General features: G+C 34.7%; 1 protein-coding gene across 1 annotated transcript; it reads left to right on the top strand.

Moving 5' to 3' along the window:
• The first annotated feature begins 209 nt into the window (after positions 1-209).
• Positions 210-21,206, top strand: LOC146995620 (eclosion hormone-like). Its single transcript, XM_085821515.1, has 3 exons — positions 210-307; positions 7,726-7,833; positions 20,938-21,206. Exons 2-3 carry the CDS (start codon positions 7,745-7,747, stop codon positions 21,083-21,085), a joined length of 237 nt encoding a protein of 78 aa, XP_085677641.1. The 5' UTR covers positions 210-307; positions 7,726-7,744; the 3' UTR covers positions 21,086-21,206.
• The last annotated feature ends 3,252 nt before the right edge of the window (positions 21,207-24,458 follow it).

Below are 24,458 nucleotides of genomic sequence, written 5' to 3'. Positions count from 1 at the left end.
ACGATTTAAATCCTCAGATAAATTATTTTCTCTAAAATAATTCCTGTGGCTTCCTCGTTTGCCAGTTTCTGAGAATTTGTCATTACGAATGTCACGTTTTCGCAAACAAATCATTTTCCATTCTAAAATTTGCGTTTCTATTGGCGGGAAAAGTTTCTGAGCATGCGCACGGTACTGTTAATCCCCCCCTCTGCAGGTGATTTCCGCGTCCTATAAGAGATGGTGGAAGATCGCACTGTTCATCCGCATCGTTTCTTCTTCAGAAACAAGAAGTCAGCAGGAGATTTGTTTTCCAAGCAATCAATCGGTAAGTAAAAGAACATCGTATATTTTTCGTAAATTTATCACTTGTACACTTGTATCATAATATCACACCACACACACACACATATTTATCACTTGTACACTTGTATCATAATATCACACCACACACACACACATTTATCACTTGTACACTTGAATCATAACATCCTTCCTTATTAAGCGATCTATAGATTCTTTGGGTTTAAAGGTAACGCATGTTGACTCCAATTTACTTTTAATTTTAGAGTCTTTAAATCTATTTTACTTTAACACTGCATTAATGCATGCTTTAATGCATGGTGGGTATAAAAATTTGTTTTTAATTTTAACCTTTTGTTATGTTTTTTCTATTACAAGTTAGATACCAAATAATATGAGTTACTAACACATAAAGTCACAATAACGGTAAGACTTTTATAATGGCAAAAACTTTAATCATCTTTATCTGAAAAAAAAAAAAAAAAAATCTAAAAGGGCTTAGATTTTAACAGTCGCCCAAAAGGGTTATTTAAGGTTTTTCTACACTGTTTGCTGTTGCACTCACTCCTGCTGTCTTTTTTGTCTTTTTAGCTTTATTATTAACGACTTTCTTTGCACTTACGCCATATACAATTCAAAGGGAAAATCACAAAATTTTAAAAGCGGCATGCGTTTAGAATTCCGAATAAAGAATTAAATATTGGCTTACATTTTTCTATTTTTTTTCAGTCTTTTTTCAGTTTATTATACCAATGTACAGTTTTTTTAGTAAGATGGCTTGCAAAACTTTTTTATCTTTCATTGGTAACGTTTCGTGTGTTAACTTTATTTATTAAATATCACGTTCTTGACGATAACCCCACGTAAAATTCAGTTGAATAACAAAATCGCAAAATATTTGAAAACATCAAAACTTTATAATTTGCGATATATAGTCTCTCGCGCTGGAGATAATAATGTTTTAATCCTTACAATGTTGCCACTGCTTTCTTTCAAAACGTTGAGTTTGTTACAAATTAATTAAAGTTTGACAAACTATGAAATATAAAATTCAGAATTCAAAATTCGGGCTTCCAGATGCACATGTTCGGGTGGAGATCTATGTTATTCAAAATTTGATGGCCCTAGGTACCGTCATTTTTTCACAGTGCGAGATACATTCATATATTTATGCAGATTTATTAAACTCCTTTGAAAGTAATACTGGGCGGTAATATTTCGCGTCAACAATTTTAAAAGTAATTTAGACATTTTAAGTGATGCGCCCCCAAATCCCATTCAGGCTAACGCTCTTTTGGGCTGAAAAACTGTTAATAGTTCATGTAGCATACTTTCAAAACGTTTTCAGGATATCTTCATAAAATTTCTACCGTAGTACTATCGTGTTATTTCAAATAATTTCAACTAATGTTATAATTTATTAACGATGTCAGATGCTTTAATGGATAAGTATGCATCAAATATTACACATAACTGAGATTTAGAATATGTTTCTTCGACAAAATAAAAAAAAAAAGTATGGAGTTAATAATAGTTTTATTTTTTTTTTCTTATATATCTTTAGCATAACGAAACAAAAATAAGCATTATGAAACAAATATTTTGTTAATGTATAAAGTTGATTGAATAATGTGGAGAAAAAGTCTTATAACTTAGCGTTTGCTTTAATATTATGTAAGACATTTATAAACATTTTAAATACAGGGTGGTTATAATTAAAGTGACCCTATTCAGAACCCTGTAGAACCTGTTCTGCCTATGGGATTTTGATGAAACTTGGTAAATCCGTTATATGGACCATGGGGAAACGATTTCTGGGATTAAAAAAATGTTCAAATTTTGGTCACTAACTAAGTTAGTTCTAGGAGGTGTTGTTTCAACACGTAATTAATGTCAATGGAGCACACATTGAGCGCATTCTGTAACTCAATAAATTTGAAATGATCTGACAGACTTTTTATCCTTCTTTAGGCGCCACAATTACCCCTGGTGGTCAAAATTTAAAATTATTGCAGAAATCGTTTCCCCATTGTCCATATAACATATATACCAAATTTTATCAAAATTAAATAAGTAGAACGGGTTCTAGAATAGTCTGAATGGAATCACTTTAATTATAATCACCCTGTACTAAAATTAAAAAATAAATATAAGGTTAAGGAAAAAATATGGGGCTCTTTTAGAAAATATTTAGAAAGTCTAGAATTTAAGTTGTACTGAGTATTTCAAAGTTAAGAAGTAATTTAATACTGCTACGCAATTTTAAATAGATGCCTCAATGATATTACATAATATTAGTAATATAATATTTTTATAATATTTTGGTCATATTATCCAAATTGTTAATTCCAATAAGCGATGTGTTTTCCTTGTTTTCGTGTACAAACGGGCTGAACTTCAGCAGCTCGTTGACAATATCCGAATGATAACATTAATCACGATTACATTAAGCAGCGTCTACTGTAGATAGATACCTTATAAAAATGTTAGACAAAAATTTATAATAAAATTCTTCTTCTTCTTTTTTTTTTTTTTTTTTTTTTTTTTTTTTTTTTTTTTAGCAGGAAATTTTGGAAGCTTAACTCTGTCTTCGCCAATAGTGCAACTGAGTATTCCAATCGCTAATAACAGTATAACATTGCAATAAAAAAAAGTGATGAAGTGTGTTAAGAAAAAATTGAAATATGACATATACAAATCAAAGTCCGATGCTCAAATAATTTACATAAAAATTTCAAAATGTTTAAAAAATGTTGAACTTAAAAAAAAAATTAACATTATAATATTAAAAAGAAAGTGGAATCAGATCTCGGAACGAAGATTTCGGCTGAATGCCAAGAACAGTCAAGATATCTCAAGAATACTCAGGAAGGAAGCGCGAAGAGGAAAATGAAGGTAAATATGAAATAGAAAAATTGTTCATGTTAATTAAATTAAGTGGATGAATAAACGGAGTTCGAATTAGTAGCATTTTAGCTTCGCCCAGAGTTTGCCATGTTATTTGAAAGAATGTCCACATGGCTTTCTAGATTTTTCTAGAAATGAAACCGAAAACCATATTAAATTTTATTATTATTTGAATTCAAATCTATATCGAACAATAAACTTATAAAAAATTACCGCATTCTCTCGTGCGTGTTCTCGTGGTGTAAGTGGTTAGCATATCCAGGCGCCACTGCATGGATGTTCCGCGGTTCGAATCCATGCGATGGCTCAGTTGATTTTTCTTGTTTCTTTGCTCCGAAAAGTTAATAATCTGTAAAACTTCATAATCAGCGGTGAGTTATGATATGGCCGATAAGCTAACTGCCCCAGTGGATCGGCTGCCTCACTGTCGGTGGAAAGAAAGAAAGAAAGGTGAGTCATAAAAAGTCTAAAATAAACGGTTTGTTTGTTATCTTATAAAAGCAAAATATAGACTTATAATTAAATGTTTTAATTTTTATGAGAACCAAAAATGCAAGTAAATAGCATTAACAATAAAACATTTTTTAAAATTAAAAAAATCTTGAAAATTATAAATATTTACAAAGTCTCAGATATATTACATAAAATAATGACTAAATTGAATTATGCGAAATTATTTATGCCAGAAGATGAAAAATGATTTATTCTTCTTTAACGTCAGCGGATCTTTTAAGAGGTTGAGGGATTCATTTAATTTATCAAACAGTTAATTTTTATTTTAAAGCAACTTTCCTTTAATTCTAGATTTCAACCCGCGCTTTCTTGCCAGAATGTTAATTCTGGCAAAAAAGCGCGGGATTTGGTCATATTATCCAAATTGTTGGAATTAACAATTTGGATAATATGACCAAAATATTATAAAAATATTATATTACTAATATTATGTAATATCATTGAGGCATCTATTTAAAATTGCGTAGCAGTATTAAATTACTTCTTAACTTTGAACTTGCCAGAATGTTTCTTGCGCGTGTATTTAAATGAGGAAGAAAGAAGTAGCATTTAAGGGAAAGTTTTGGAAGGTGATTTTAGAGCGTGTTATGCCTGCTGGAAGGCCACTTTGCTATCTTGATTTACTAGCGATCTCTGTGGTGTTCAGCGCTTCTAGCCATTGGGCTTGTTTACACCGACTTTTACGAGTCACAGCCTGCCTGCGCGTTAAATAATCTTTGAAGGCCCTTAGGCTAATTTAATTCTATTTTATTTTACCTTTTGAGTTAAGCCAAAAGTGTTTACTTCTGTGATCACGAGTCGGTGCAATCTGTGAAATTTATATTGAGTTAAATAAAGGGTTCTCTACATCCTTCTCTGGACTTTGACGTACTCAAGACTTGAGGCTTATTCCTCACGCAATCTGAAACATGCTATAAAGATCTTGTTGAAAGAATTCTTTCATCGTTCTGAAAGCTCACTCAGCTGCTAATAATAATGGTCTCCATACTGATTTCAATTTTCATTACAATATCGGCAATTTTATTATGCATTTTTCTGTTAAAGCCATCTCGACGAAATCCAAATTATCGTTAATTTTTAATTCATGCTTTAATATAAAATTTAGTGCATATATATATATATATATTTGCATATATTGGCTTAACTCAAAAGGTAAAATAAAATAGAATTAAATTAGCCTAAGGGCCTTCAAAGATTATTTAACGCGCAGGCAGGCTGTGACTCGTAAAAGTCGGTGTAAACAAGCCCAATGGCTAGAAGCGCTGAACACCACAGAGATCGCTAGTAAATCAAGCTAGCAAAGTGGCCTTCCAGCAGGCATAACACGCTCTAAAATCACCTTCCAAAACTTTCCCTTAAATGCTACTTCTTTCTTTTTCCCTCTGGTCATGGTCATATTACTTCTTCCGTATTTTACATTTCTGGATACAAATCATAAATATCACACTTTCAGGACAAAGTATGATTAGGAAGCGTAACGCATTGTTTTTCTTGCAATAAATAAACAAATAAACAAAAGGGACTCACAAATGTAACAAAAAATTTGCGGGAATAACCTGTAGCTCATCACTGATTAGGATCTCCTTGCATAACACTTGAAATTATTTTCATGTGTCCTACCTAAAAATATGAGTTTTCTGATACATGATTCACATGATTAGCTTTCCCATATTCACATCATTATCCTATTTATTATCATAACTTCAAAACGTATTAGCGAATTTTGGCAGAACACTCCGAGTATTGGAAATGCCAGCTGAGAAACAGTGGTTCGGTACGCATATGCCAGTGTTCGTAGCCTCCTACACATCTTGAGCTTCCAGCAACTCATGAAAGGTCTCTCAGACGGATAGATGTTATGTGCCTTTACTCCGTTTAGCTATGACAGTCGCAAACAATAAAACGTTACGAGAAGTTTTGAGCCTGAAATGATATGCCACCTTTAAACCCAAAGAGTATTCGTTAATTGCCGAAACATTGCTCGTTAAGGCTTCCTCTTTCGCGACAACCTGAAGTAAAAAAGAGTTTTGTTTTTGGTCTTGCGGTTAAGTAATGCAAACTTAAATTACAAAGATTCTAAACTATTAAATTCAAACATAATTTTTCTTAATAGAGAACTATAAAGTAATATACCCTGTGTTCCATAATAATAGTAGCAAAAGAAAGTAAATGTAGAACGTAACATTATTTATATATTCAAACTTGTAAATAAGATCTCTCGGCAGCGAAATTTTGCTTTTCCTATATGAGAGAGCGTAAAATTATTGGAGACATCGTCCTTCATTGCTTCCAGCATAACTTGTGAGCACATTATCCAGTATTTCAAGAGAAGTATTATCAAAGGCTATGCTTACTGCTTCTGTGATACCTCTTCTGCTAAGAGGAATATGTCTAATTTTTACTCCATAATGTTTGCTTTTACGTTAACATTAACATAAGATTCCCCTTGACAATTACTTTCGAAAACACATTTCAAAATGTTTCAAAATGGTCTTTCGGTTGCACTTAAATTGCTTTGCAGCTAATGTAACTGCATTTTTTTCTGCAACATTACGTTTATCTTTTGATGCATCACGACCTGGACAACCGCAACTCGACCTTTATTTGGAAACTCCTTTGTTTTTTCATCTTACTTTTACGATGGGCTGATATTCAACTCAAGTAAAATGTCATGAAACTTCGATTTTGGTTGGAGGCTTCGCAGTTTTGCGCTACAGCGTCACTTTCAGTTTGTGAAGTCCTTATTTTGTTCTAACCATGTAAGGAATACTTGATCTTCTTATCTGTTTAGGGAATATGTAGGTGTCATGAAAAGAACAGCGAGTCTACTGGAGACTATGTTCTGTCAATTATAAAAGGAATAACACAGATGAGAAGGGCTTAATTACCCTTCATCTTCCACACTTTACAGGTGCTCCTGCACTTCGGGATACAAAGACAAACCATTTGTGGTCTGAACTTAAGAAAATAAGAACTACTAGCTAACTAAATTTAAATAATGCTTTACACAGATGAATAACACTAAGGTTGGCCTTTCAATTATTACGTATGTAGAACGCAAACTGCGGAAAACTGCAATACGTCTTAGATATCAAGAGGACTAAACCTCTGGCCTTAAAGGTGGACAGCAACTGACTGAAAGCACGCGTGAAATAATATGGCTCACTCGTTCTCCTTCTCGCTCTGTTCTTGGCGAAAAGCCACAACTTAAATACTTAAGCGTAAGCAGGCGTAATTTGCATCAACAGATTTATTCGTTTCTTCTAGCCGGAAGTGGAAAATAAGAGAGGACAGTAAAGTTTTAAAATAAAATAAACGCTAGTAAAACTTCAGATTCTTATAACCAATGATTTTTTGTTTTAAGAAACTTTCCTTTTTCCTTCTGATTTCAAATTTTTTCCAGAATGCAAATTTAAATGTCGTATATGCGAATGTGAATGAGTTCGGAAACAGTGTTTATGTAACAGAATCTAAGCGTTCGTAGTGAGAAAGTTAGTTCCGGGTTTATGCCGCGTGGTTGAAGCAGCTCTGTAGCTGAGCATTTCAGTACTAGCCACTGACTTTAGTTTATATTGATGTCCTAGGCTCGGCTTTGCTGTGTGCAGCCGAATGAGCAGTTTAGATTGAGTTGGAGCCAGTCGTGTAGCTAAACTTTAGTCCATTGTGGCTGTACATACTCTTTTGTGTTCAAGTTACTTAGCCACAAGTGGTGGTTAATTTGTAAGAACCGAGTGAGTGCGTGTTTTGTTCCGTTTAGCTAAAATAAAAAGGTTGTTATAACCTTCGTTTGCAGTCATTTGTTCTTTCAAGACATAGCGAGAATTCGCTATTTCATCTTTCACTAGAGTCTACAGTTTATGCTCCCAAAACAAACAAGAAGATTTTTACAAGCTGCATTCACCAATAATTTCGTGTTTAAAATTCACTTGCTACTATTATTATGGAACAGAAGGAGTAATTAAATTGATTTCCCTGAACGGTTTCACCTGGTTTTATTTATTTATTTATTTATTTATTTTTCAGAAACCCAAAGACTTCCACAATGAAGAAGTGTTGCATTCTCATAGCCACATTATTACTCTTTTCGGCGTCGGATTGCGTTCTATCGGCGTCTGTCAGAACGTGTATCATGTAAGTAAAAACACGTAAGCTTGTAAGATGCCATCGTTTTGTGACCGTTTCATTCCTCTTTGTGTTATTGTGCTATATTTTTCTCCTTCTCTCCACTTTCTCTAGAAGCACATAAATGAAAAGGGTTCAAGCAAGAGCGTAAGTATGATCGTTTGATTGTTCGATAAGGAGATTAATCTATTATTCCAGCAGGTCTTCGTGTCCAGCTGCAAAAGCCACTTTTCTGTCGATTTGTAACGACTTTTAAAAACCGGCTCAAGAAAGAACTGAATTAACAAATTCAATTTTATAGTTTTCAGAATGTGATCGTTTACGCGAAGGAAAAGTCAAAAGTTTCTCAAAAGTAAACAAATCTGATATAAATCAGTGCCTAAAAAAGGACATCTGTATACCTTTCTCGTATGGATTATGCGATAAAATCCATACATCAATATGAGACTGTAGAGATGTTAAGTTTTTTTTTTAAGCAGGAGTACATGGAAAATAAGCAATGCCCTCTCCACGACTCGAACCTGGACCTCTCGATTATGCGTCGAGTGTACTGTTACACCACGAACACATGCAGAAAGGAGGAAGAAAATTCCCTGTAAGGTCTCAAAATTAAACATATAAGGTGGTCATAAAAAAACTTTCCCAATATTCGAACCCATAGCGGTCTATCCGCCCAATTGCTCGAAATTAAATTTCAGATATTGTTATTTCAAGTTATGCGCTCGAGATTGTTATGATTTAACAATAGAGCTTTCACGATTACGATTACAGTGAAAACATTTCGAAATTTTCGAATGGCAACATCCATTTCTTTCCTGCGCAAATTGATCAGCGCATGGGAAAACTATAAGTGGCGTTGGAACGATACATGTAAGTCGAAAATTGCCGGCGTAAAACATTTTTCAAAGGACAACATTTTAGAGAACTAATGACAACACCAGGGCAGTAAAAAAAGGAATCCGTATAACTTCACATTTAGTGGCGTCTTCCAGTTCCTTGTTTTTTACTTTCTAACGACAGCGAGGCAGCCGTTTCACTGGGGCAGTTAGCATATCGACCAGGGAGCCCCGCTGACGGAATTAACGTGGTCGACATAACGCACTTTGGTGCATATTATGCTCAAGACGAGTGCTGGGTGGTGCAAACAAATGCTGGGTGAGTCAATGGTGTAGTGATAGAAGAAGGTTGCAGTGCGGGTGAGGAGATTTCAGTTTCACATTTACGTTTCAGTTCACATTCACATTTCAGTTTCACATTTTAGTTATTCATTTCGAGTTATAGATAGATGGTTGCAACTGAAGTTGCTGTCAAAAGGCATCCACAACGTGAACAATAAATGAGTACTGTGGATAGTTAAAATGCAGGTAGAGATATAACTAAGTTATAATCAGCTGAATAGTGCAATAATTATGAAAATGAACAATTCACAGAGTGACCGATGAAAAAGTTAAAATAACGCATTAAATAAGGCAGAATATATCATTCAAAGTTCACAATTCAACGAAATAAGTATAAACAGAAAAGAACAGAACTTAAAAGCTAACTTAAAATAAAATGAATTAACTACAAGTACAGAGCATACGGGGGCTGTGCAGGCGACGAGGACGGCAGCCGAAAACTACGCCAGCCTATCTGAGGCTGGACAGAATAAATATCTTTCAGTTCTGGAAAATATCGTGGATTTGATGCGTAAATCTTAGAGTTCAGATAACCCCAGAACCAGAAATCCATCGGAGTGAGGTTGGAGTATTGCGGTGGCCGCGAAGCTGAAAATTTATAGCAGACAATTCTATCTCCAATGTGCTGACTGGTGCTTCTACTGTCTATCACTGTGAATTATGCAAAGTGTATCAATGAACCGCCTCTCTATGTTGTCACTGGTACTTTATAATGCTCCTCTTTACAAATGATTAACTCCGGCAATTTTTGTCATACATGTGTCGTTCCTGCGCCATTTATGGTTTTTCAATGTGCTGATCAATTAGCGCAGGAAAAGAACAGGTGCTGCCATTCGAATTTTTCGAAATGTTTCCGCTGTAAGAAACATATTACTTTAAATCAACCCGGTCTCAAACACCTACCTACAAGCAACCAATATCTTAAATTTCATTTTGACTGGCTGAGCGGATAGGGGTTCATCCATCGGGGAACATTTATATGCCCACCCTGTATAATTGGCTGCATTAGGAAAAATACAGGTAAATTGTACCTGTCTGTGAAGCATCATCAAATTTCGTTTTTTGCATTCGAAAACGCTCACCACACTTACTGGAAATACAAGCATATCCTGTAAATACAGTGATGGAAAATGAAATCCCAACACCCTGTAGAAATCTGTTCAGAGGAATGAAATAAGACAAAGCGTTTATCTATTCAACATACCTATTTGATTGATGTTTCAGGCTCACAGGCTAAAGTGTGCCCGAGAAGAGCCATTTGAAATGAGAAATGGCGGTACATTAATAATCTCTGTAATTGCCACGATGTGGAATCCAAACTGTATGCATTGTGTCGTATGTCATGTAGCTTCCATATGTCATTTCATGCGATGGAATGCCCTAACCCTTGCACTTGGTCAATCAAATGAGCAACGGTTCGTTCTGATTGTGGATGACGCGGTATTTGTTGTTCAATCATGTCCCATACGTGCTCGGTGGGAGAAAGATCAGGTGTCTTGCAGGCCAAAGCAACGTCTCGACACTCGGTCGAGTATGTTGGATGATAGCAGCGGTATGGGGTATATGTTTAAGTTATCCTTAAAAGTTATCTTGGTGTTAGGATTCCAAAATGCCCCGAGGGATATTGCTCAAGAATGTCAGAACAGCAGGTGTAGTCAGTAGTCTGACATATAAATTTTCTATCAAGGTGCGTGGGATAATGACAAGAGTGCTCTTGCTGTCATGGGAAATTGCTCCCAAGACCTTACTTCTAAATTGCTTTTACAAATTTAGAGGGGGGATAATACCCATCCAGACGAGCAATAATTACCATAGAACATTGGGTCGCATTCCACAAAAGCAGAAAAGAGGAATATCAGAATTCCAACCTGAACTTACAACAAAGATGGGAAAGCCATTGAACGAGACCCGAAGTTGCGCAATCAGGTTTGTTTTTTAGTGAAAAAACAAACCTGATTACAGAAAGTACTCAAAATGCCGACCACGCGTGTCATTGCACAACTCTGGTGATGAGACAGCATCCGTCCTAAGGCTGTGTCGTTGCACAGTTGACATCGGAAGGAACAACTGGTGCATAACTCCTGAAGATTCCTGGTGTCGTGTTAATTTTGTCCGCGGCAACAACGATTCTCGACACGAGATCTTCAGCTGAGTCCACAGGCGTCTCGTACACTAATGATTTCATCTGCCACCAGAAGAAAAAGTCCAGTGGATTGAGGTCCGGTGAGCTAGGAGATCAAGCAAGCCACAGGTCCGCCACGTCCGATCCATCGTGCGGAATATGTGGCATTCAAAAGGTTACGAACCGTGACGGAAAAATGTGCTGGGACTCTCGTGCATAAACCACATGTCTTTCTGAATGGGAAGAGGAACAGCCTGCAATAAACTGGGAAGTACTTGTTCGAACAAGATACGGTATGTTGCGCCGGTCAAACGATCTGGCATGATGTAAAGGCCTGCTAGTTAATCACCTAGCTAATACTTGAAGCGATGATGTGTCTTTTTCAAGGACACCGTTTGCTCTGATTGGCTTTCTCCGGTACCAACTAAGAGCAAAACGCTGCTTCTTCTCAATGCAAATTTGCGTACCGCTAATTCTTGATAGTATTAAGAGATAGATAGTCTCCTTGTCCTTCCTCGATGCAACTGTACTTTCCTCTTTTCTGCCCCTCAGAGTGGAATGCGACCCTATGTTCTATGGTAATTATTACTCGTCTGGAAGGTACTATCACCCCTCTTAATTTGTAAAAGCAATTTAGAATCACCCTGTATAGGTAAACTGTTATTAATACTTTTCCGTTAATCACAGTAGAGGTTTATCTTCTTTTCTGAGTGTTATAGCCTTAACATAATCGGGATTTTGTATGGACCGAGGTTGTTATCATTGGTTCTGCCTCAGTTAATCGGGAGCTGGCTAGGTACTTATTTGATTATAAGCATCGCTGGTTATATATTCGCGATAAATGCCGCGGTTTTTGGCATATTTTTAAGAGTACAATAGTAATCAATCCTCTGGTGGGCGTACTGCACGTGTGTTTGATTATGAACAAGTTTTGCGGAAATACAAAATCAAAAATTGCAAGCGAAGTATTAGAATGCGGATCGGAAACTGGTTTGAAACCGTCCTATTTCTCGTTTCATATAAAATGTATAAACATGGTGGCTAGAGTGCTCTAAAATGAGTCTGTTGCGTTTGTAGCAAGACACCTATGGCACTCTATAGGCGACAGTACGATTTTGCCCAGTTCTTCTCCAATTTTGAGAGAGAGCTGGATGTGTCTACCCCTGCCACCAAACCACTCGAGAGGACTTGTAGCTCACAATATATTTAGAGTGTCCCTATGCCGCAAAGAGACTATACATTTACAAACATCCATGCCTTCTCTGATATTCGAATCCGGACCCTTCAGTATTGTGGTCAGCGTCGCTAGCCACTGTCCCGGTTGGGCGGCAGTCCCATGATTTTAAGTCATGATAAAATGAGATATCTGTTACGAAATAGAACTTTAAAAGGAGTTGCTTGTAACATTAAGCCATCGTATAAAAAGGAAGGTCTCGAAAAAGATTTGACGTAAGGAGCATTTCATTGCTTCGATGTTTGGAAGAAACAATTTTGGAGCAGGAGTTTGTATTTTTCTTATTTTTCCTTTTTATTAAGCTAAAAAATAATAAATACAGATATAAAAAAATTTAATTATACGGTTTTAATTAAATATAGTAAAAAGTAAATTTAACTGTTTTTGCAATCGCCATATTCTTTGCCTTGTAAACAAAAAATAAAACTGGGGAGCCTACATGTAAGAATTTACCTCGGGACATGGATTAATAAAATTATAATATAGAACTAATTCTGTATCACTAAACAACTAGAAGAATGATTATATTTAATTCGCTTAAACTTCAGTTTTGAGCGATGATCCAACATCGCTAGTAACGACTTCACTTGATTTCAAACCGCAATTCCAAAAATGTTATAATACCTAAAAGTTATTTTTCTCTTCTTACAGTACACAACCAAACTCATACAATTCAGGAAGTTTTTTTCATTGCAATTAAGCATATGTTTTGAGAACTTTTAAACAACCCTATCAAAAAAAAAAAAAAAATTCAGAATTCTCTTAAATGAAATAATAAGAATGAAAAAGAGATAAAATCCCCAAATAAAATAGGGAAATAGTCTATTAAAGCCATGAATGGATAAAATCTTTCGTAACTTCAAAAGCAATTGAATTAAACGGTTACTTAGTAAACGTTTTCAAGTTTCTAAGTGTCAGTTGCCAATGAGATCAAACTTTTTGTGTTCAGATTTGAGCGAATAGGGGGAAACTTGTCTCTCAAACTAAGTAATACTCGTTGCTGGGAGACCAGTCCTTAACTTTAGTCTCTGATAAAATCTACTTTCTTTCCTAAAGGTTTAATTCTCTAAGAGAAAATTATTGAATGCAACTTAAACGTTTATATCTGCAGTTAATCGGAGATTAATATTGCAGTTACCGTTAACTTGGCCGCCGGTAAAACCAGGAGATTCCCGATTTTTATCATGAGCTTTTATTTAGTTCACTTATAGAGTTTCACTGTGACTAGAATTTTGTCATCGATTTGTGACCTGCTTCCTGATACGCTATCGAGTCCGAATTTTATACATGCACTGTTAGTCGATGGCAATGCTATGTGGTGGAGAGATTTTCTCAAAATTCGATTTAGATTTTTTTATTTGATGTTTAATAATTATTTGTGTATATCTTCGTTTATTGAGAAAACTAAATATATCAGAATTTTATTATTTGTGCCATAGAATAAAGCTAAAAAAAAAAACTCGCTTCAGTGAAATTTGTATAAAAATTGTAACTTAATTTGCGAATTGTGGGCGTATTTTTGAAAATTGCTGGATTTTTTTTTTTTTTTTTTTTTTTGATTATTTGAGTTTATGATTTTAAAAATTCAACACGTAAAATGTATTGGATATAATACTTTGAAATGCTCACAGATTATAAAACAAATTTTCGCTCCCTTTTAAAACAAGAATGATAAAAAATATTAATTGAGCGATGTTCTACACGTTTTTTGAAACATGGGTTGTAGTCTGAAGTAGACGGGAGAAAAAAGGGATTCTTGCGATTTTAGTTTCCCACCTTGGCGTATTTAATTATGAAGTTTTCCGCCTAGGTACTTTTAATAGTCGATGGGCGATATTCGTTTTTATAAGCTTTTATTTAGTTTACTCACGCTTTTCACTGTGGTTGTTTTGTAATTTAATGTAACACGATTTTTAGCATTTATCTTCTTTTCCTAACGAACTAAAACTCTCATGTTTTTATTGTTTGCACCACTGTGTAGAGTAGAATAAAGTCTTTTAAATAAAGTTCGTATGAGAGTTTTAACATAATTTTTGATTTTTTGGCAAATTCGTTGCATTAATCAGATCATTTCACTTAACAGAATTGTTGGAAATAAAAGAATGATTAGTTATTGTTGAAAAGCAATTTTCCAACTCAGTAATTAGATTGATAACGTGCCATCGAGACTAAAAAGATAAAAATTAAAAATATTTGAAGAAAAAAGTTTTTAAAAAATAATCTTTTATTTAAAACTCATTACATATTTAATGAAATAAAATAAGAAAAATAATTTATTACCAACTTTAATAGGAACAATAGATTAAAACGAAACATTATCTTTATAGAATTCATCTACAATGTTACATCACTAATAACAGCGTAAGCACCTAAATAACGGAATCTATTAATTTAATTACATTGTCAAGTGTACAAGCCATTATTTTCAAGCCATTATTAAGAGATTATAAAGCTCACTCTTTTATTATTCATGATATAAAGCTGTAGATGTATTCTCTAAGGAGAATTTTTAATATGTTGTTCCCGTTAAACAACATAATAAATTATTTTTCTCCTTTCGGTTCATCAATTATTTTAGGTGTTTTAAATAAAAGCTTATCTTTTAAAAATATTTTTATTTCCTGGTACAAAGTAAAGAGATTATTTTAACCTCGAAAACTTTCAGATTTCATATTTCGAAAGAAAATATGCATTTTGAGCGTTCCCGAATCTATTTAGAAGACTTTCTTTGCGTGATACGGGCAGAATAAAGTACTTTTATCCAAAACGGAATGTACAGCGGATTTAAAATGGATTTAAAAGGGAGTGTTTCGTGACGTCTGTATGTACATACGTACGTATAAACGTCGCAGTGTATATACGTACATATGTACGAATGTACGAAAGAAAGTGGGGGAATAGATCTATATCTCCCATTCTACTGGGCCGATTGACGAAATTCAAACTGCGTTTTTCATGTCCCGAAAACTCGACTTAGGATGTATAGCAGATTTATATATAGTATTGTCCTAACTTAGGTAATTTGACACAAATTCGGACTTTTTCTGAAATAACATACCAATTGTTTTCCATATTTTGTACATTAAATTTTGTAATTTTTGGTGAGAAATTTATGGAGAAATTTAAACTTTTAACTTGGCGGATTTTTTTCACTTTGCGCCAAAAATAATTCACTTGGCGAACTTCTTAATTTATAACAACCGATTTTCCTTTCCTTTTTTCCACTGTCCACGAGAGGAAAAACATACTTTCAAATAATTTTAACAGAGTACGTAAAGCACATTTTCGTTATTATCGCTTATAATAACTACGCGCCAAAATGTAAATTCGCGTATATCTTAGGAAATTTAGAATAAAAACTCTAATTTTTCGCAGGTATGCCTAGAAATACATCTACTTTAAGATGTTAGCAAAAGTTGTATAGGCTACTATGAATTTTTTTTTCGAAAAATATTTTAAAATTATTTAAAAATGCAAATTTAAAAAATAAGTCATAAAAATTTTACGAATTTTATTTGGAATAAACCTAAATTTCGAAATATGAAAGTTTTGGTTGGTTTATTAGATTACGGCAAAGCACTCGAGAGCTATCTGCCTTAAGGGAGGGATGCCTTCGTTGAGGACTTTTTAAGGGAAACTGGCTCGTATACACGTTACACATGGGGAAAAACACGAAAACACCCATGTAGCCAGCCCGTTCGCGGGATTCGAACCTCGGACTGAACTACCAGTGTTTAGCGATGTTACCGCTCGGCCGCTGGTGATCCGAAATGTGAAAGGAACAATCAAATAAGTTAACTAATGAAAGCGATATTAATAAATATATAGCAAATTCAATTAACATTGAGGGGCTAAAATTTTGAGAGCTAATGTTTTAAGAACTATCGGTGCGATTTTTCAAAACTTGGCAATTTGTCATAATTAGAGTCGTAGAATCGAAATATGAAAAACAAATGGCATGTCATTTCAGAAAAAGGTCCGAATTTGTGTTAACATTCCTATGTTAGAACAATGCTATATATAAATCTAATACGTATTCTAAGTCGCGCTTTCGAGACATGAAAAACGAAAGTTGAATTTCGTCAATTAGCCCAGCAGAACAAGAGATATAGAACTGTCCCTTTCTTTTTTTTTTTTTCCTAATTCTCTCCTGAAGTCAGTGGAACTTTGACTTAAATACTTTCTACTTCTAATTTGCATTTAACGCGATTCTAAAAACTCGTTCTAGTAAGGAATGGTAAGCTGAAGCTAGAAGAAATAGGAAAGGTGAACTAAATTAAAATAACTGTTATAAAATTAGAATGTACCTTACATTTTTCCCTACTAGAATTTAAGTACTCGAAGAAAAAGTTCTCACAACTACCTTGTTGAGAGTTTTTAATTCTAGAAAACTTTCTAACAGTTCATAAGTTTAACTTCTAATACTTTTGATTTCTTAATTCAATCTCATTATTGAAATGGAAATTTTAACCTTCTTTTAGGGCCAACTTTACAAATGATCTAAGCCTAAGTTAGAACTAAGATAAATAAAATCTTTTTTAGAAAATTCTTGCTTGGCTTTAGGTGCATACATCTTCTTGATCTTGACATCTTGATCTTGATACATACTCTGGTCATTCCAAAATATGTGGTAGGAAAAAGGATTGGTATTTTGCTTGTAGGAAAAGTTCTCAGTTTGCATGTTATTACATTTATTTGGCCCTCAAACAGATTTCATTCGCTCACATTTTAGCTAATTTTCCCCCCACGCTCTCCAGAAATTTGCTCTGTTATGAAATGAACGTGTCTGTGTTGTGTTACCACGGACAACACTACCAACTAACCATCTGGTTAACAAAAATTAAATCTAGACACACTAGACCTTAACTGACACCTTAATATCAATACTACACCTAGTGTGCTACAGTCGCGATCTACACTTTCTCTCCAATCTTTCATTTAAACAAAGTTTGACTTTTAAGCAAAGTTTTGCATTTAAACAAAGTTTAACTTTTAAGCGCTTTTATAATCAAACATTTATTTTACTTAATTTTACTTACAATTTAATTTTAAGTTGTGGTTTACAACAATTTTCATCGCAAATTCAAGTCTTTCCGACTAAAAGATATTTATAATATACTTTCTTGCAAACTTGCGAACTCAAAATTATTGCTTTTAACAGCATTTAACACTTACTTTCCCACTTGAGAAAAGAAATTATGAACAAAATTGATATTAATTGAATTTGAATTCTAAATGAGACAACAAAGATTTTTTACTTATCTTTTTGCTTTTTGTAATCCTCCATCCTTTTCTGGCAGAATTGTTTCCAGCAAGGGCACTTCAGGGTCCGCACTCTCGCCTTCCTCCTAGGAACCTCTCCTGGTTCTCTTTTCCTGGGATTCTTTCCTTTTCTTCCCTATGGCGGTGAATCGGGCTGACATCCTTGTGGATTGAAGATTTTGATAATCTGTCCTTCGCTTGGTTTCCTGAGGGGTATTTCCTATCCTTCGGGTCTTTTATTCTCATTTGGACTTTCTTGTCTGCTGGAGCACTTGGATAGCTCCTCGCAGGGGCGTAGCTAGAGTTTCCAGCGACCGGGGACAACTAAAGAATTTGCGCCCCTTTCTGTGTGCCAAGAATGAAAAAATTTCATTAAAAAATTGCGTAGCTTCAATTTGGCGCCCCTTGGATGCTGTGGCCGGAGACAGATGTCCCCTCTCGCTCCACCCTAGCTACGCCTGGCTCCTCGGCTGTACTTTTACCCCTGAGACTTCTTCGTGATGGATATCTTCCGACTACTCTCCGGGTGATTATCGATGGGTAAACGTGACTATCTGCCAAGGTTTCTTTCGTTGCGTCTGAACCCCTCTGTGTTGCCACTCGTTTAACTGGTCCTCCATTTGTTGGTATTTTTCTCTTTTCTGCTGGTACTGGACCTCGTTGCGACGGGATTTTCTTTATTGGCCTTTCATTCGTTGCACTTTTTCTCTTTTCCGCTGGCCCTGGACCTTGTTGCGGCTGGATTTGTTTTGCTGGTTTTTCATTCGTATTTTCTGCCTGCTTCTTTTTCTCTGCCACCTTTTTGTTTGAACATCCGAAGCTCTTGGCACGGTTCTAGGATCCTGAAAAAGATCGCTTAAGATTTCAAAATCATTTCGACTGCAATAAGGTTTGACTTAATCAACGCTGGCCGTTATTTCCTGGCCGTTTGCAGCTTTTAAATATAACGTCGTAAATCAAGTGAAGGATAAAAAGCCCGTCAAGCCTGCGCTCAAACTTTGCGACTTAATGTTCCGGCGTAGATGATAACGAATGCTTCAACTTCGGTACTTTTTGCCCCCACAGAATATTATACCTCACGTGTGTTCCTATCATAATAGACTTCTTGTTTATGTCTAGCTGATTTCGAGTTCCTTATCGTTTCATTAATCATTTTCGGAATGTTATGTAACTTAAATTCTTCTTGCCTTTGTTGTACAAAGGGAGTTAAAATTTCCCTCTCTAAAAAGAGTTCGGCGGTGTCTTTTGCGTAGTATCATGTTTCGCCGTTCTTAAAGCAAAGCTTAATTCATTAACACAGCTATCCCAATGGTCACGATAATTTTTAAAGCATCCCCGAATAATTTTAACAATATTTTTGTTTACATGTTCCAAAATAAAAGAAGTTAGTAAGTCCTTCACTACCAGAAATTTCACTTTTTGTTTCTCGTTCTTTATTTGAACGTGCAGCCTTACTTTTCCAATGCAGACGCTGGTGCTGGTGTTTACTTTGGGCGTCAGTTACCCTCTGTCCCGTAGTTTTAAACAATCTGTAACGGCGAAAATTCTTTTTAAAGGAGTCTTGCTCCAAAACGCTGCATTGCGCTTCCCTGTCGAGTAAGGCGGTAGTAGGGACATTGTGTAATAAATTATGAATTTCCGGCAAAGCCAGATTTTGTACAGCTACCGTATTTAATTTAATTTTCGATGGATTTTTCTTTCCAGGGGGCCCTTGTCTCGGCCACCCTGATCAATTTAAATCCTTTTTCTCTGCCCCTTGCTTCTGCTGCTTCTTACTGCGATTTCCAAATGCTTTCGACTGACCCTTCTCTTTGTTATCTTATTTTTCAGCTTTTCCCGCTTGCCGATAAGCATACTTCTTACTTTGAGGTTTCTGTTGAGGCGAAAACCTCGAATACTGGCGGAAATTTTCTGAACGCGCGTTTTCTACAGCTCATCTGCTTCGGAATTTCACGGCCAGCTGAAATAGGTTTTCCATGGTCTGGGGACTTCTTACTTCCCGGAAATCTTGAACCGACGGAAGCAGAAGCGGAAAAATTACTTTGATTAATTCGCTGTACGGCCTCTTTCTATGCAATAAATTATATATTTGAATTTTTCTAAGAATAAAGTCCGTCAAATCTTCGATATTCGTATGATATTTATTAAACAGCTCTACACTCCAGCTTCGCTCGATCTTTGACTACGGGAAACTATTAAAACTTTATTAGCCCAGTTTTAATAGCGTAGTTATTTTTCTGTACCATCTACAGCTGTTCTTTGCGTATTTTCACTCTTTTTTTTAACTAATTTTGTCGTCAAAAATTTGAGAAGGGAAAATTATGCTGCTCATTTAACTTACGAAGAATGTGGTTACAGTGAGAACATAACAAATGAAAAGCAGTCATTTATAAACTACAAGAAGCTATCACAATATTATTTCTTTAAAAAGAAAACCTACATTCCGGTAAAAATACGTAGCAATATTAATACGAGAATATCTGACGGATACCGAGCTGATTTCTGACGGTGATTGTGTAGGATAACGCAACGTGTCGGGCTCAGTTATCTTGTAAAGCCCTAAGAACATTTTACATGAATGAGTCTTGACCGTGATTCCCAAGAAAGACACCGGACGAACGACAGAGAAGGGGGCAAGCAAGTGACAAGGATTTCGAAAGATCGAACACATCAGTAGTAAACGATCCTAAAATGAAATGAAACCTAAAGAATAGAGGTAAGATGGAATCACATGTTTGGGAAATTTGTTTTTGAGTGTGAGAACTGCTGCGAAGTCCGAATAGCGTAATGAAGAAACTGTCCAAAACACGTTTCAAATAATAAATGCAAGAAAAAGTAAAATGCTAATACAAAGACACTTATGTAAAAAATGCCAATACAAATTGAATACGGTGAATAAAAATAACCAAGGGCACCTGATTTACCAATAAATTAGCCCTCGGAGGAAAAACTCTGGGAGATGTAGAGGAAGGGGGAAATTATATGAATATTTTAAAAAATTTCTGAACCTAGTGCTAAAAGGCTAGGAGGGGGAGGATACGATATTTTCTCCGTTAGCCGCCACCAGAATGCAAACCGAATTGAATTCAAATAGAGAGGGGATTTGTGATGGCCTTCATATGCTGAGTTCGCCTACAGTAATAAGTGAGGAGAGATACTTAGTACGAAATTTGAAATCTCCTGTTATTTCTTCTGGTGCAACCAATTCGGCTGTATTACAGTGACATAAAAAATAGCTACACATAAGTAAGATTTTAACCCTGTTATATGCTATTTTTCTGACAGTATTAAATCTAAAAAGACTTTTCTATTTTCAGAAATTGCGGTCAGTGCAAGAAGATGTACGGAGAGTACTTCCTGGGACAAAGGTGCGCCGAAGAATGCATCAAGACGAACGGACTGCTCGTGCCAGATTGCAACGAACCCAGTACCATCATGCGGTATCTTTCGAAGTTAGCGCGATAGGAGATAATAACTGCTCTCTGAGAAAATGTATAGTCGACAGTACAGATGACAAAACTGAATAAATATGTATTTTCACGAATATACTTATAATGGAAACAGTTGGTAATAAACGTTTTTAATGAAGAAATCGTTTCTTATTTCGTGTTTGATATTTATATGGATGTCAGTCTGATAAATTTGAGAGAGAGTTAAATGGTACAAGTTAAATTTACCAATCATTAGGGGTGTTTCAAGTAATTCCCTCTAATGTCAATGCACGTTTTACACCAATTTTGCAAAGGTTAAATACGTCAAGCCGTCCTTTTCTTCGAATCGATGAAAAATACTCTCTTATGAGCCTCATCAGTTTCAGCTTCAGATTGACAACGACATTAAAGCAATTTTAGTTTTAGATTTAAAAACAGATAAATGTCGTAGATAGCGAGACCGGGAAAATAGGATGGATGTTCAATCACATTAATGCGTTTTTGTTCAAGCAATTCGACTGTCAGCCTTGCGAAGTTACAAGATACATTAAGACGATTAACCAGGAATCCCCTGCTTTTCATTTCTAGAAGACATTTACTGCCGAACCGTTAGCTATAACTGTCTTCAGTTCCTATGACTTGGTGCGTGCCAAGTGTGCTACCGTTACAGCACGAAGGCATAGCGAAAGAAAGGAGAAAATAATCTTATTTATATACTCCCCCTTTTAAAGAGCGACTGGGGATTACGGGATCTAATCACCAAATCCTGGTGGTGAAGAATCACCATCCACCACCTTATGGTTCGAGCGCCACTGTAGAGTCATTAGGATTAAATTAGGAAAAAATGTGCAATGCCCTCGCTGGGACTGGAACTTGGACCTCTCGAAAACGCACCGAGTGTGCTAACGTCACACCAAGAAGGCATGCAGAAAGGAGGGAGAAAATACCTTATTATCTTTTCATTGCTCTTTGTCTGTTCACCATTATTAATTTGGAATCCTGATCAAAGGCTTATACCTTATTTTCTTAATGTGTTGGAATGTGGAGAAACGACATGTATGTTTCATCATCAGTTTTGATTATAAACGTAATGCAGTGTCTGCCATCATGGAAAAATTTTAGGTTTCCTTCATTCATTTTGGCATGCTCCCCATTTCAATGTATTGTTATTTAGGGAGGATTAAAAAACGAACTAATTTTTTCATTTGCAGTTCTTCGTGAATAATTTTATGTCTAGCTGCAGATCCACTCTTCAGTTCCCTCTATGTCATTTTGACAAGCTATTAATGATTCTGCCTCCGTACATGCTAGAATTTTTCATCATCAGTAAAAACTATGAGCTACTATTTATTTAATTTTATGCATTTTGTATTATTAATTTTTCAAGTATTATTGTGCATTTTGTTTTATACAGTATTAGGTACACTGTCCAAAGAAAAAAAGAACAGTTCTATATCTCCCGTACTACTGGGTACTGCCGTTTATATTTTGAAAGCGCGACTTAGGATATATATTAAATTTATATATACCATTGTTCTAATATAATTTATTTCCTAAACAGTATTGATTAATTGATTATATTATCTCCTAAGTTTAATTAAAGTAGAATTATTTTAAAAGTGTGAATCCATACTGGTAAGTTATATTTTGAAAGATGTTTTGAAGTAATTTGAAAGTTAAATGTTAATAATGTTTTAACGGGGACTGGAGTTAAATCATCATGAAGAATAAAATTTCAATTGTAAAAGGAAAAATTAAAACATGTAATCATTGTCATTGATCGGAAATTAGTTGACTTTTCAAGGGGAACAAACCAACTCCCGTTCAATGAACAATAATTGATAAAAATACGAAAGTGTTTCGACTTTACTCGAGTTATAAGTTAAAGCCAAACCGGCAATTCTAGTCAGGCCAAATATTTCCGCGAATAGAAGGAATTATGAACCAATGCTGATACTCAAAGAACTTATTCTTATGAAGCATTTTAGTCAATTCAATTTGGAGTAAAAATCAATTACTGTAGAGAAATCCTATTTAACTCGAGTAACCGTCCCATATTATTTTCTATATTATTTTTATATTATTTTTATATTGTCTTTGATTTGTTTTTACAAAGTTTGCATTATTTATCTTATTTTGTAATCTTCTATGTTTATTTCAACTTTACTTTGAATTCGATTTCATAATGACAATTTCCAATGTTTAGTTTCTACAAATAATATAGTACTCAAATACATAAAGATGATAGTGTCGGGGACGGTTACTCGAGTTTTACAGGAGTTCTCTACAGTAATTGATTTTTACTCCAAATTGAATTGACTAAAATGCTTCATGAGAATAAGTTCTTTGAGTATCAGCATTGGTTCATAATTCCTTCTATTCGCGGAAATATTTGGCCTGACTAGAATTGCCGGTTTGGCTTTAACTTAAAACTCGAGTAAAGACGAAACACTTTCGTATTTACGTATTTTTATCAATTATTGTTCATTGAACGGGAGTTGGTTTGTTCCCCTTGAAAAGTCTACTAATTTCCGATCAATGACAATGATTACATGTTTTAATTTTTCCTTTTACAATTGAAATTTTATTCTTCATGATGATTTAACTCCAGTCCCCGTTAAAACATTATTAACATTTTACTTTCAAATTACTTCAAAACATCTTTCAAAATATAACTTACCAGTATGGATTCACACTTTTAAAATAATTCTACTTTAATTAAACTTAGGAGATAATATAATCAATTAATCAATACTGTTTAGGAAATAAATTATTATTAACTAACTTTGCAGCAATTGCGCAAGTAGTAATAACTTGTATTCACACTAAATGGATTTAAGATCATACAACATTGTTCTAATATAGGTATTTTGACACAAAATCGGATTTTTTCTGAAACAGCATGCCAATTCTTTTCCATATTTTGATTCTACGTCTCAAATTACGGCTAAATATTAAATTTTGTAAACTTTGGTGCGAAATTTACGGAGAAATTCAAAAATTTTCTTGGCGCAAACTGAAAAAAAAAAAAAAAAAAAAGTGCGTCGAGAATAATTCACTTGGCTAACTCCTTAATTTACAGAAAGCTATTTTTATTTTCTTTTTTTCATTGTAGACAAGCGGGAAAAAAAGTCATCTTTCATACTTTCAAATAATTTCAACAAAGTGCGTAAACCACGTTTGGCGTTATTATCGCTTATAACAAAAATGCTAAATTTCGCAACGCGACGATATGTAAATTCACATATATCTTAGGAAATTTTGAATAAAAAAATTCTAATTTATTGCAGGTATGCTTAGAAATATATCCGCTTTAAGATGATGATAAAAAGTTTATTTTCGACGAATTTACAAAAATTATTAAAAGAACAAATTGTAAAAATAAATGCTAAAAAAATGGGCGAATT

The sequence above is a fragment of the Stegodyphus dumicola genome, chromosome 8 (genome assembly GCF_044657685.1).
Source record: "Stegodyphus dumicola isolate Sdum_Otavi_A_Nest chromosome 8, ASM4465768v1".
Lineage (NCBI taxonomy): Eukaryota > Metazoa > Arthropoda > Arachnida > Araneae > Eresidae > Stegodyphus > Stegodyphus dumicola.
The sequence above is the reverse complement of the archived record's forward strand: the minus strand, read 5'-3'. Positions and strand labels throughout refer to the sequence as shown.